This window comes from Quercus lobata, chromosome 3 (genome assembly GCF_001633185.2).
Source record: "Quercus lobata isolate SW786 chromosome 3, ValleyOak3.0 Primary Assembly, whole genome shotgun sequence".
Classification (NCBI taxonomy): domain Eukaryota; kingdom Viridiplantae; phylum Streptophyta; class Magnoliopsida; order Fagales; family Fagaceae; genus Quercus; species Quercus lobata.
In genome coordinates this window covers 17,832,718-17,846,886 of record NC_044906.1, presented here as the reverse complement: position 1 = coordinate 17,846,886, position 14,169 = coordinate 17,832,718, and the positions used below count along the sequence as shown (strand labels likewise).

General features: G+C 36.0%; 2 protein-coding genes across 2 annotated transcripts; both read right to left on the bottom strand.

Annotated features, from left to right (window-relative positions):
* Positions 1 to 553: 553 nt before the first annotated feature.
* LOC115982009 (single-stranded DNA-binding protein, mitochondrial-like) lies at positions 554 to 3,769 on the bottom strand. Its single transcript, XM_031104479.1, has 6 exons — positions 3,545 to 3,769; positions 2,849 to 3,030; positions 1,989 to 2,197; positions 1,812 to 1,912; positions 1,049 to 1,108; positions 554 to 856 (listed from the first exon to the last, which is right to left on the bottom strand). Exons 1-6 carry the CDS (start codon positions 3,615 to 3,617, stop codon positions 840 to 842), a joined length of 642 nt encoding a protein of 213 aa, XP_030960339.1. The 5' UTR covers positions 3,618 to 3,769; the 3' UTR covers positions 554 to 839.
* A 1,378-nt stretch (positions 3,770 to 5,147) lies between these two features.
* LOC115979852 (eukaryotic translation initiation factor 3 subunit A-like) lies at positions 5,148 to 13,958 on the bottom strand. Its single transcript, XM_031101919.1, has 14 exons — positions 13,851 to 13,958; positions 12,615 to 12,688; positions 11,594 to 12,075; positions 10,012 to 10,227; positions 9,509 to 9,877; positions 9,395 to 9,424; positions 8,598 to 8,825; positions 8,329 to 8,490; positions 7,646 to 7,867; positions 7,339 to 7,545; positions 7,056 to 7,262; positions 6,601 to 6,681; positions 6,220 to 6,421; positions 5,148 to 5,900 (listed from the first exon to the last, which is right to left on the bottom strand). Exons 2-14 carry the CDS (start codon positions 12,658 to 12,660, stop codon positions 5,425 to 5,427), a joined length of 2,928 nt encoding a protein of 975 aa, XP_030957779.1. The 5' UTR covers positions 12,661 to 12,688; positions 13,851 to 13,958; the 3' UTR covers positions 5,148 to 5,424.
* Between the last annotated feature and the right edge of the window lie 211 nt (positions 13,959 to 14,169).

Sequence of the window (14,169 nt, the reverse complement as noted above, 5' to 3'; positions counted from 1 at the left end):
GACCCGAAGAAAGCGTTAACCTCATCTACACTATAGCCTATACCCTAGGACTAGTCAACTTAGGGGGTCCTAATGATCTTTTTTTAGCTCAAATTAATCTAGTACATGTCCAATGTGTGACTCTATACACACTTGTGCAACACACACTCATACAACCCAACCCAATCCACAGAGTCTAGAATTTTTTTTTTTTTTTTTTTTTTAAATTATAGGTAAGTACTGCGCTTTTATTAATTAGAAAGAAAAGAGCTTTGAGTTCACGATGCTGAACACAAAGGATCAAAGTTACAAAATACAAAAAATCCAGAGTCTAGGTATCACAATCCCCCTTACTTAATCCTAGACTTCCTCATCAGGGGCCACGTTGAGCTTAGTGTCCCTGAACCACACGGTTTTACCATGTTAGCTCTATACTTTATTTGCCATGACTCAAGCCACGTCTACCTTGTATCAAAAAAGAAAGTCAAATTAGTACTCCTAGGACTCAACACAAGTTCAACGCAACAAACCATCACACAATTTAAGGCATTACACATAAAAATGCAGAACTGTGTAAGGAAATAGGATAAGGTATAATTTACAGAGAATCAAAGCATTACATAGAGGTGTAAAACGGGGGTCAAACTGGTAATCTCAGCCAGAAATCCAATGTTCTTTCAAGCTCTTGAGGTTTCTATTATCTTAAACAAAGCGTTCATTAAATAGTCAGGAAAAAAAGGGACCAGCTTAAAAACCAGGTCAGAGACCCTGGTTACAGAATGCTTCTTACAGAAGTTAGAGGTTTCAACTGCTCGCTTTTCCAAGAATGTCGTTTCCAGAACATGCATATTGGCTCTAAACTAAAGCAACCCTTCTCCTGTCGGTAACAGATGGACACATTGATTATATATATAAACAGGAAGTTATGCCACAACAATAATGGAATAAAAACTAATAAAGTCTTCTGCAGAATATTTATTTCCCAATATAAATATCATAATTGAGTAAGTTTCACAGTACTAGAGGAGCATTTCACAAAGTGAACATTAGGGAAAACAAGAAAACTTACGAAGATCGTCCAAGGATATACTGCTGAGACTTTCTCCGGTCTTTATAAGGCGAATCTTCCCTGTAGGGTAAAACCACATGATAGGTACTTCCATGTTACTTTCTAATATCAAAGAGAATAAATGAATGAGTTCCATCTACAACCCAAGGACACTCTTAAACTTTGTCTTCCTTTTCTTTTCTTTTCTTTTGTGTGTGTGTGTGTGTGTGTGTTCATGTGTTTGCCTTTTAGACTTAATTTAACATTGAAACCTAAGGTTGTTTCCACAATTATGTTGTATTAACCATTTTGGTATTGCTGCATCAACACTTGATACCCGTGTGGGAAACTGAAATTCAATTTTTTGTCCTTCAATATGCAATTGTCAAACATGTTTAGTATCAACACACTTCAAAGATCCACAATACTCAAAAGTAAATTCCTTAGTTTCTTTGGTGAGAATAACAGTTAGATAAACATAAGCATAATGGACGTATACACGCTTTTTTTTCCTCCTGATAAGATAATGAACGAATGGGTATATCATATATGAAAGGGGCACCAGAGACATCAAATTAGACCATAGACAACTGAGAACAATCAAAATTTATCTCTTATAAAGGAATAACAGAGAAGCCAATGGGCTTTAGCCCAAATGGCACTTCTGCCCCCATTAGGTATGAGACGGTGGGGTAGAGTTCACAGGTTTGTATCCAGTGGGCTGAGTTAAATTACCAAGAAATAGAATCAATAGAAGAAAACAAATGCATACAGATTTACATACCATCACGACGAATACATATCTCTGGGATGTTTTTAACCTCACCATTGATGCTATCATTGTAAACTCTAGTCTCGATATCCCCCTCAACATAAACTGAAGAGCTGCATTAAAGATCCAAGCATTAGATAGACACATTAAATGATGAATTCAGTTTTTCTCAAAAGAATGGGTGCATACTTTTTAACAAGTTGTTGTACCGCATAAGCCCCAAGTGGTTCATTATGCACAGCAATTCGATGCCACTGCGCTGGTTTAGGCAAGTCTTTTGTTCCTACAATTCTTTGGTCAAACATGCCCCCTGTCCCAACCGTAAAGATAGTAACCATTCGACCATTTCTCAAGATCTTCTGCACAGGGGCTTGCCCAACTTTTCCACATATAATTGCCTGTATACAAACACTAAATAGTGGGTCAAATTATCCACTGGATAGAACACATGTGAGCAGAATGCCTAACCCATTTTCAAACATGAGGTAAAAAAGAGTAAATATCAAATATCATGTCTTATGTGGTTTTGGTGTCCTAACAACTCAAATGGCCAAAAAAAAAAAAATTCTTAGGCTTGATTTAGCATAATTCTCTTTGCTAAGGTTCTAACTTCTAAAGTGAAGGAAATTTCACAATATTCAAAGCTCATCTTTTCCACAATTTTCTTAGCAACCAGCAAAAGGGATAAGGACATATTCCTATGACCCATAAAAATGGAATTATTTTTCATGCTTTATGTATCACTTTTGTACAGATCAGATCTAAGAGTGGTCCAATCACAGAAAACAGGTGTCTTTGTCACAAATCATGAACACAATGGCAAATATGTATACACACACACACACACACAAATGAAACAGTATTTTGATTGCCCCATGGCAACCCAATAATTATCTCCTACCATCCTTAGTGTCCACAAATCATATTTTCAACAGTTGCCAACACAAGGCGTTTATTTTACACTCTCAAAGGTTAAGTAAAATGCAATAGACCATTCAATTTCTAGATAAACCATTTCTATTTCTTCACTGAAAATTAATATCAAATACCTTGTGCACGCCGCGGAAGCCCCAACCCCTTCTAGGATCTACACCTTGGGGTTGTAACTCTGTCTTGTCACCAAGCAAGTCATCAAAATCTTCTTCCAGTTCATCCTTCTTTCCACCATCATTATCACCATCAAATGACATAGTCGAATACCAGGACTTCGAGCATCCTTGTATGCTAACAACTAAAGCCATAAGACATAAACATCATACAATGTCAACCCAACACACTCATTTCCAATAATTCTCAAATTTCAGCTCATTACCAAAATTTAAAAGAAAACCTCAATCTTTTTTTTTTTTGTGCGTATCAAGTACTTGATAAAAGTCCTCTAAGTACCAACATGATGATTATGTCCAACACTACAAAAGACTTAACTTAAAAAAGAAATTTGAGCTAAACCCAAAAAACCCCCATGAAGAAAAGTACACGAATTTCAACTTTTTATCATTTAATTAACAAACAAAGTCATCCACTTCTACATACATGTATTGTGTGTGTTTGAGTTGAAATTTTCACGTAAAATGGTGCTTTCAATGTAAAACAAAAGACAGCCATTTACACAAAAAGTATCATAATCAAGTCTATATCACCTAAATGATCAAAACAAAAGCTACCCATTTCATATATATGTAACATACAAACAAACATGTATATAAAATGTATGAGAGAGAGAGAGAGAGAGAGAGAGAGAGAACCAAGAGAAGAAGTGGGTGTGGTAGAATTAGAGGGTCTGAGAAGCTTTGAGAATCGAACAGCCAGTGAACTCATTTTGTCAGCAAAGAACTTAGCTCAGTGGCAGTGCAAAAAGAGCGAAGGGTTGAAGGAGGGTTTTGGGTGGAGAGTTTCGGGTCATGGATGGCCCGTTTTGTATTGGGTATGGGTTTGTTCTTACCCGGATTTTGAGTTTTTAACTTTTAAGTTTTAAGAATCAGCCAGGGCTCTAGTGAAATTTGGACCATTTATAGGCCTCTTATATGGACCCAATTTTCAATTAAAATTGGGCCAAGTACGATATCAATATAGATTGCAGGCATTTCTTAAAATCTTATCTTTAGTTAGAAGGCTATTTTAGTATCCCAGTAGCTTATTTGTTAAATATGAGATAAACGGTATAGGACAAAATGCTAAAAACAACTTTATTTAATATATAAAAAAAGACTAAAAGTTAGTTTATTAAACTTATATGCTTATTTGTTAAATATGAGATAAAAAATATAATATTTTACTGTGTTTAATGCTAAATGTGTGATAAAATACTAGGAACAACTTTATTTTTTTTAAAAGGGTTAAAAGTTAGCTTATTGAACTTATAACTCTTTACTCTTTAGGCTTTATTCTTTTTTCTTTTTTATAAGTACAGTTATATTTTTGCTCAGCATAATTTCTTAAGCCCAATAAATTAATGAAAATATGCTCTCCCAACCCAAAAGAGTGGGACAAATAAAATCGAATCTTGTTTATCCAACAAAACTATAGTATATACCTTTAAAAAAAAAAAAAAAAAAAAAAAAAAAAAAAAAACTACTTTAATATAACTGGTCTTTTCAAGTACTTGAATTGTTTCTAATTTTTCTAGTACATTTGTACTTACTGACATATTTTCCGTGGACATTGTAGTCAAATAATTCGAAAGAAGTCACGTAAGAAAGACATTTTGGTTTTCCACATTTTTTGCATCCTTTACGTATGCATTAACAACCCAATATTGATTCACAATAAGTTGAAGAGCACCAGGCAATTGACATATGACGGGTTTACAACTTTACATCATCCAATAATGGAGGCTTTGGGAAAACGAAAAAAGCTCAGCTCCCATCGTATAGCAGCCTATAGGCGAAATGGACCATCAATAGAAATAGAACCATCTCTCTTTCTTTCCATTTTTTTTTTTACTAGTTGGAAACAAAATGATCCTCAAGTGGAAAGAAAAATGTTTTTTTTGTGCATAGAGATGGAAGAATCATTAATTAGAAGTTTATCATCGCCACTCATTGTGAGGGAACAATGATCCTCAAGGATCTATGATTTGTGCTATTAACTTGCTTATTGATTAGGATTATGTGATTTAGAGGTTGAATTATATAGCGCAAGGTTCAAGCATGTAGCAGATTAATGCTGGGAGTAAAAAGCACTTGATTATCTAGTCTCCTTCCTTTATGAGGAGAACCAAGATTCAAATCTCCCTCCCCCCATATATATTCATAAAATTACAAGAAATGGCTGACAAGAAGTTCACTCTTTCCAATGGCACATAAAATGAAATAATACAGAGATATATGAACCCAATAAGAAAGAGAAGGAAATAAGGATGAAAATAATAATTAAAATAGATAACTCTATCAAGTCTGAAGCTTCAAGATTACAATAAATATTTCAGTAGGTTGCCTTGACATGAAAACAGCGAGGGAAAGATAACTACATTGAAAAAACAAAGAGATGAAACAACTCAACCAGGTCTGGAGGTGCTAAAAATAGAGCACAAGGATTATTTTCTCTGGCTTGCAATAAACCGTCCATGTGTTGATGGAATCAAAATTGACCTTTGTTCATGCAAATCAAATAAGATCCTCTATGATCAGCGTGCTGATCCACCGCCACGTGGAGGGACTCTAGATGAGGACCAAGTGGACTTTGAGCCACCACCAGCACCAAAAGAGGGCCTGCGGTCATCACTCCGCCACCTATCACCAGGTTGGGACGTGCGATCGTCCGGCCGGCTGCTGCCCCATCGATCTGGTTCTGGAGGAGGAGCCTGCGCAGAGACTTCAGGTCTCCGGAACCTAGGCACATATTTTCCAGCAGATGGTGGAGCACCAGCACCAGTTGCAGCTGCAGCAGCAGCAGCAGCGGGAGCTGTAGCTACTGGCTCAGATGGGTGGGAGCCAACAGGCTCAGAAGGCCTAGAAGGCCCGTCAGTTGATCTACCCAAGAGAGCTTCTCTCCTCTGCCTTTCTTTTTCCTCTAATTCCCGCTCTCTTTGCCTTTGCTTCTCAGCAATCTCGTCCAATTTTGCCCTGCGTTCCTCTTCTATCTTCCTTTGCCTCTCAGCCTCTGTGCATGTTTGATGATGCCAGTTAAAAATACATTCAAAACACAGGAAAAAAAAACCTAGACAGTGTGAGAATCCTATTAACAGTTCGAGTATTAGAGAATCATTCGGCGCCAAATAATCTAACACAGTATTTACTTGGAAAATCTCAGGATTTTCGAAGGGGAAGCATTTCCTGAAAATAATTAGGGAATGCAGCAATTGAATTAATGAAAAGTAACTGTTAAGACTTCTCTGAAGCAAAATCACTCCCATAAGAAGTTTTAAATTCTTCTCAGAAAGTTTTCATCAACATATATATTATTTTGTATAAAAAACTACCTTCCCGCTTGCGAGCTTCCTCCTCTTCCTGCAGCTTTCTCTGTTTTTCCTCCTCAGTCCGCACATAAAATATTTTCTTTCTAATAGCATCCCTCTCCTGCCGACGGGCCTGAAGCATTTGCTGGATTTGCCTGTCTCTGTCCTCCCTAAGTCGGTCAAACTCTGATTGCCGACGTTGCACCACCTTTTCCTGGAATATTGTCTGTGCAAGAAAGGATAAATATTGAATTTTACTGAGCGTCAAAGTCACTCATGCTGAAAAACATTATCAGAAAGATGGCATGCCAACACAAAGGCCAGATATGAACATGCACGCAAGCAGACTAAAAGCATATTTCCACCGATATCAGGACTAGACAGATCAGTTAAAACTCAACTGACCTTATTCTCCAACATCCTTGCCAACCTATTCTTCTCCTTGAGGTCCCCATCATGGTGCTGCCTGCTAAGTTCAACCTCTAGCTGCAAAGCAGCACAAAGAATTAAAGTGAGTATATTGGACAACAATCTTTTATATTGCAACCTGGAACATAAAATATCACAACAAATGAAAAGACAGCTTCTTCATATACAGTACATATCTACAAGCAGCAAGGGCAAAAGGACTGGGAAGTGGAGGAATGACTAAATTATTGAGATAAAGGCTACTACTGTGTGCAAGCATATATGTGTACATTCGTACATATAAAAGTTATATACAATGCACAAGGCTCCCCTTCTGTGGGGTTTGGGAGAGGAAATTTTTTATTCCCATCCCATATATATATATATATATATATATATATAGAGAGAGAGAGAGAGAGAGAGAGAGAGAGAGAGAGAGAGAATTAAAGTACCTGCTGCTCACGTTCATGAAGCACCTTCTCTTCCACCAAACGCTGCTGAAATGCAGCTTCAATCAAGGGAGCTGCCTCTTCTCTTTTTGCTCTTTCTAAATGATCCATGGTTTTAGCTAGTTTTAGTAATTTCTTCTCTGTTTCCTGTCTCTCCCTCAGCTGTTCACTCAGGGCCATCTCCATTATAGCTTGCTTTGTAACATTTTCCTGTGTACACATACAATCATTAACATATGCTCATACCAGCCACATACAGATAACATGAGACCAAATTTTAACTCACTCCGTCTAAAAACGACTTCTTTATCTTCTTCTTGCGCTGCTTTCCAACATCCTCAAGTAGAGCTTTTGCTTGCTCAAGCTCCTTGTCTCTAATTTCCTCAAGGATCATTTGATTCTTCCTCTTTTCAACCTCAGATGCAAGCCTCTTCTTCTCTTCCTCTTCAGCAATCTGCTGTTGCTTTCTCCTTTTCAACTCTGCATTTCGTTCCTTGGAAGCACACAAAATTTAACAAAAATTTAACTCATTTTCAGATTTGGAAAAATGATTCAAATTAAGCACACCATCTCAGATAGCAGTTTTGATGTACCATTTCCAAAAGTAGAAGTTCTTGCTCTTCCTTCCTTTTCTCAATGATTGATTTTCGAGCAAGAAGTCTCTTGTGTTCCTTATCCACAAGATCCGCCAAACCAGGCAACATTTCTCCTAGCTTTGATGCCTTCTTTACAGGTGGATAAATCATGGTCCTTGCTTTATCTAATGAACCAGCAAAGACTGTCAAGTGATCCTGGAAGCCATCAGATTCAAGGCCCTGCAAGATTAAATCCAATGAGATCAATCAAATTCTAACCAGAACTATTACACTACCTTTGTCAGCAAGAATGAAAGAAATATCACCCAAAAAGCAAATCAGATGGAGCTTGGTAACGCTAAAATAATTATTTCACGTGCCAATTACCAATATTAGCATTAAAATATGTTTATTAAAACCCAACCAAATGGCAGAAACTTAAGAAACAAGCTGATTAGAGAACTGTTTAGCTGAAAGAATTCTATCACCTGTTTTAAACTCCTCAATGAATATCCCAAGTAACAATATTAAAAGATATTTCATCAGAATCAGATTCTAATACTTGGGTCAGTCAAAATCTGAGTTTTCCAAAATATATTTCTAAGTTCTAATGATATATATATAGTTAATTAGCAAATGTATATTGTTGTCAGGAAAAGAAATTAGCAGAGACAGAGTTTGGTTGTTAAGTGTTAACTTACCAAATTACCAAACAATACAACACCCTTAATATGGTCAACTTTCATAGCTATGAAATTATGTTTAACAGCATCTACAGAGATCTTCTCAACAACGGGAAAATCAAAAAAGGGGATCATCTGAGATAAACTCTCAATTTTCAGTGTTTGATACACCCGAGACACCTGGAGAAAAAACAGAGAAAAATTAGTAAAAGGAAAACTAAAATTCTGAGCACAAGGTTGGGTACAATGCACATAAAAACAACAAGACACTAAACACAAGAGTGCACCTGCTGAAGCAACCTCAAGGTAGCAAGCTTTTCCAGGGCAGGAACATATTGAGACAGTTGAACTTCATGAACAGAGGAAGCTGAAGAAAGCTTACCCCCAAGCTTTGAAATTTTAACCAACAAGGGCTGTATCTTTGATGCAAGATCCAAAGGGAGAAACTCATGCTCCAGTAGATGATAAAGATCTTTTACTTCCTGAGTAGCACAGCTCAATACACCTTTCAACACCTGAAATCATCAGCAAAATCAGAAATATTGAAAGCAAACCATCATGTACAGAATATTCATCCAAGATATCTTATAAAACGTACCAACACATGCACGACAGATGCATTTCAATAACTCAAACCAGATATTCCAAAATTTCCTATGTCAATAGTGACAGATCTGTCTAGATACTTATGATTGTAACCATGAAAAATAACTTATCAATACCTATTCTTCAAACATTAATGACAACATATATAGACATTGTTTTTTCTCTAAAAGAAAATTAAAATATCAAGGAATTTATAATGATTGGCTGAGGAGATGATAGCACAAAAAAATAATCAGGATATAGGTGAGTAGAATATGGAATAAAAAGATAATCTACATGTTCGGCTGGCAATTTAGAAAATACAAATCTATCACCTAATAAATTACATAACTAAAGAAGCTGATTCCATAAACTAAAGAAATCAAAGGTCTTGGACAATTAAGCATTTTGAACATGCAAAAGAAGACCATAATCTAGAGAAACAATAAATAACACCAAACAAAACTACACCTCAGTAAAGCAATTATTTCGAGCTTACCAGTTCTGAGAGAATGTTTGACCGTGATAGCTGCAAAGAGTACATTGTCAGGATGAGAAAATGTTGATAATAGATATCAAATGAAAGCAAATTCAATGGAACAAATCAGATTACCACTTCTCCACCATCAACTTTAGGATCAAGATTGAATCCTATAAGATTAGCCATCCTCAAGTTGCGTTCCTTCTCATTTTGAAGTTCCAAATGGGATGAACCGCGTCTGTGAGTATAGGGCGGCACTGAGAGTGCAGCCAATACAACAGATGATGCTATCAATTGCAAATCCTTCTGACTTAAATTCTTATTGAAGCTTTTCTGAAGGGTAAAAAGCTTCAACCACGCATAAGCATGATATAGATGGCTAGATGAGATCCAGAAAATTTCTGTTAGCTTGGCATAATAAACCACCATCAAAGATGACTTGGGGGTTTTCTTAACCATGCACATCAATCCATGAATATCTTCCACAGAACGAAAAGCTTCCTGCAGCAAACAAAATGACAATATTGTGAGAGAGATAAGATGTGCCCATCACAAATACAAATTGACAATTTTGTGCATGAATTATTGTCTCCCCTCTAAAAATACAGAAATACAAACAGAAAAATAACAGATACCTGCCACAGTTCAAGTTCAGTAGCAATCTTTAGCTGTTCAAATCTTGTATCAAGATACAGCTGCAAGCTCTCAGGTGCAGACAGGTCAGGTCGGTCCCTTTGGTCTCTGTATTTGTTAAGATTAGATAGATGATTCCTGATAATTTCACACAACCTACGAAACTCTGTTGTCCGTTTGTATTGCTTGCAAAACTGGAAAGCCCGGTGTGCTGTCATCTACAGACCACATTTGAAAACTCTAAGATAACATCTCTTTTTCCATTGATAAGACGTGTATTTTTTTAACATCTATATGGCATGTAATGTTCATGACACAAACCATAAAACCACACACTCAACAATGAATGTATGTAATGCTCATTCATAGTAATAAATATGGCAGTAGTTTGGTGATGGACAACCCACCGTCCAATGAGAATATGAGAGAAGACCTGGTATAAGAATAAAATATATTGAGAGGAACAGAAAGTCAACATCACATTTTTTTTCACCCAATACTTTTCATCTGCCAACAAATTACAAACAAAAATATCATGCCTGAGAAATCTAGTAGAGTCTGGCAAAATAAAGACCTAAATGCTCATAGGTGCACTTTGGGGCAGAGGCCTCATGGAGCCTAGGTAAAAAGCCCAGGCATGCCAGATCAAGTTAAAGCAAGTGTTTTTGAAAAGAAATGTATAAATTGTTTCCAAGAGAAAGATGCAACAAGAAGAAAAGTTTTAAAAAATAAAAAATATTGATTTATTGTGCAATAGCACAAATGAAAGTCCAAAATATATCTGAATAAATTTATCAATGGGAAGCAAAGAAACCCTCAAATTATTTAAAATTTAACCATAACATAATATATTATTGTCTGGCAGTGTTCAAAGAAAGAAAAGAGAGAAATAAGGGGAACAAATTCTAAAATAATATACTACCGTCTGCAGTGTTACTTTGGCAAATTCCCACAAGAACAGGGTTTCAAATACATCTAGACTACTCCTTCTTGATTAGTCATTCAGACAAAGGGCCCATTTGGTAATGTTGTTCTAGTAATATTGTTTGTATTTTTTGGAAATACGTGTTGGTGAAAAAGTGTGTAAAAATACGTGCAATATTGTTTAAACACTGAAAATTGTTGTTCAAAATACACTACCAAACACCCCCAAAGTTGCCCATGGATAAACTACAAGAAACAAAAATCTTCTAAACCATATATAAATGCTAAAGAATCCCCCCCCCCAAAAAAAAACATTATCACAAATCTAAATAAAATCTATCACACTATTGAATTTCTTAAATTCATTGACAATACCATGCCAAAAGAAATTCTGTTTGAGGTGGGACCTACTAGAGTCTAGACTACTCCCTCTTGCTCAGTCATTAAGACAGTACCCATGGATAAACTACAAGAAACTCAAATCTTCTATGCCAGAAGTAAAATGCTATAGAATCCCAACAATTAACATAATTCTAAAGGACATCTATCATATTATTGAATTATTAAATTCAATGATAATACCATGCCAAAATTCACACATGAATATTTATATGAGTGAAATAAAGCTTTAAGAGAAATTCTGTTTGAGGCAGGAACTACCGCGTAAAGTGCTTCCAACTTTGAGTTGTTACGTAAGATTTCAAGCACTGTTCTATAGGTCTCCCACAAAAACTTGAACCAAGGGGTAACAAGTTCGCGATCAGACCTATCCTTTCCCTTCTCTCCACTGACATAACTTAGCATCAAATCTTCTGGCCTTTTATCTGCTTCTAGGTCATCTACATCTAGAGCTTCTTCTAGGGCTTCAGCCTGACTACGAGCCTGCTCAGCTTTCTCAGTGGACAGATGCATGAAGTGTTTTATCACCTCCTCCAAAGAATTAACATTGACTTGCTGACACACAATGCGGTATTGAATCAGACCATCCTTGGCAAACCTACCCCTCCGCATGTCAACACAGAGCTCTACATATTTAAACATAATCCTTTCAAGTGTCTTTTGCCATGCTCGATACCTCCTTGATGTTATAAGGTCATGAAGGGCTTGCAAGGCATTTTGTTTCTGCCCAACATTTATCAGCTCTGCATCCATGGATAACAAAAGTCAGTCCAAATATCTCACACAGGATCAAGACAGAAGCAACATAAGTATGAGTGTATGACAGTATTTTTTTAAAGTATTGACAACAATACATGTGATAAAAATGCTGAAAGCATAAAGCCAATATGCATTCTCCTACTTTACATGATATCTTTCCCATTTGTATAACATACATCAGCAATATAGCATTTGAAATTGATCAACCCAGTGTTTAACAACATAAATTTCACACCCTCCTCACACCCACCACCAAAAAAAATATTACTGACACACGGTCAGCATTCAACATTACTTTTCAGACATCTTAAGCTGAAACCAGCTAAGGGGATTTATTTTGGGTTGAATGTTAAACTCAACTTGTTAAAGAGAGTAATGCAAAGAAAGATGAAGATAAATTTTTACTCAATCCAAGTTCCAGGCAGATACATGCAACGCTTGCACATCATGATGGCATCCATTTTTGAAAGAAAAAAAAAATGATATCAACACTTAAAAAAAGAGGTAAAAGATTTCAAGTCACCTTCAGCTCGCTTTAAAGCATTCTCTGGTTTGGCAAAAGTCGTCATATCATCACAATATCAAATCAGCAATCACCTGAAAGAAAGATGAATATAAATCAAGTTTTTGGGAGCCAAAAAAAAGATAAAAAGGAAAGCAAAATCTAAATTTATTTATCTACCAGCAGACCCAAACTCAAAGGCAAGTGCATAGAAGCACTGTATCACATCATAAACTAAATATCAAAGCTCCAAAAAAAAGAGTGAAGATTTTCATCATTTCTACAATTGTAATAAGAAATCACCAAAAGCTAAAAGCTTGCACTTAGTCTAAACGTCCTTCCGTACCAACCAAAGAGTCACTCATGACTCATGATGCCAGCATAAGTATATTTTTCTTTTTTCTAACCTATACATTTGTGTATGCATATGTGTGTATGTGTGTGCGTGTTTCATAGCAAAAGGGATGGGTGAATGGCTCTTTCTTTTCAAATAAAATATAATAAAAAATAAAAATTGACCTAAAGCATGCATACAGTTTTTATTTTTATTTTTTAAATAATAACTTAAGCATCAGAATTTTACATATATCCTCACACGCACACACACCACATTACATACCTAAATCCAATTCCTTTTTCTTCTTCAAAAATTACAAATTTCAACCTGAAGCATCAGAATTTTTCATACATAGTTGTCTTTTTTCTTCTTCAAAGTTTAAAAACTACACACATGCACGCACACACCAAATTTTTCGGCCAAATCGGTGTCTTTTCCTCTTTCAAAAATCACAACTTTCAACCGAAACCATCAACGTATTTCCTACACTCTCTCATACAATTCACATCCAACACAACAATACCATCCAAATTACCAATTAACCCAATTCCGGGTCAGCCCCGATCTTTCACCAGAACAAAACCAAATACCCTCAACATGCCAAATCAAACAGTTCCTCACTCGCCACCACACAAATCTATCCCCACTCTCCAACCCCAAAAAAAATTTTCACAAATTTTTAATTTTTACATCGAATCCACACTAACCAAGCAAACCCAGATCCAAATTTAAACCAAAACACTAACATATTCGATCCAATTTTGCAACCAACACGTATATCAGCAATCAATAAATCGTTTCAAACCAACGGTTCTATAAAAATACGCAGCAAAACAAAAAACAATCACTTTACAGACACATATATACGATCCAAATTCTCCGAATACTATTAGATAGCGAGAGAGAGAGAGCGAGAGTACCTGGAAGCTAGAGATTTCAGTGGCCGCAATCTTTCTCAATGGGAGAGCAGAGAACGTTTAGGGTTTTAGCTTTGTTGGGTTTTGTTTTGATGGATAACTCAAAAAGACGGAGGTGCGCTTTATTGGGCCCTTGGCGCAGTGATGAATTGGGCTTCTAGACCGACATGTTTTTGTTCCTTAAAAAAAGGAAAAAAAAAAAAGATAAGGTAAACGTTAACAAGCACCGGTGCTTGTTAAGGTTGTATTAAAATAGGTTCTATTTAATAAAAAAATTAAAAAAATAAAAGAAAATGACATAAAATTAGTGTTTTTGGTTATT

Coding starts and splice junctions, on each gene's coding strand:
- LOC115982009 (XM_031104479.1), bottom strand. CDS start 3,617: ATGAGTTCACTGGCTGTTCGATTCTCAAAGCTTCTCAGACCCTCTAAT. Junction 2,198..2,848: donor GCTTCCGCGGCGTGCACAAG/GTATTTGATATT, acceptor GTTTGTATACAG/GCAATTATATGTGGAAAAGT. Junction 1,913..1,988: donor GTACAACAACTTGTTAAAAA/GTATGCACCCAT, acceptor TCTTTAATGCAG/CTCTTCAGTTTATGTTGAGG.
- LOC115979852 (XM_031101919.1), bottom strand. CDS start 12,660: ATGACGACTTTTGCCAAACCAGAGAATGCTTTAAAGCGAGCTGAAG. Junction 8,826..9,394: donor CAAACATTCTCTCAGAACTG/GTAAGCTCGAAA, acceptor TGATGATTTCAG/GTGTTGAAAGGTGTATTGAG. Junction 6,682..7,055: donor TTCATGAACGTGAGCAGCAG/GTACTTTAATTC, acceptor GCTGCTTTGCAG/CTAGAGGTTGAACTTAGCAG.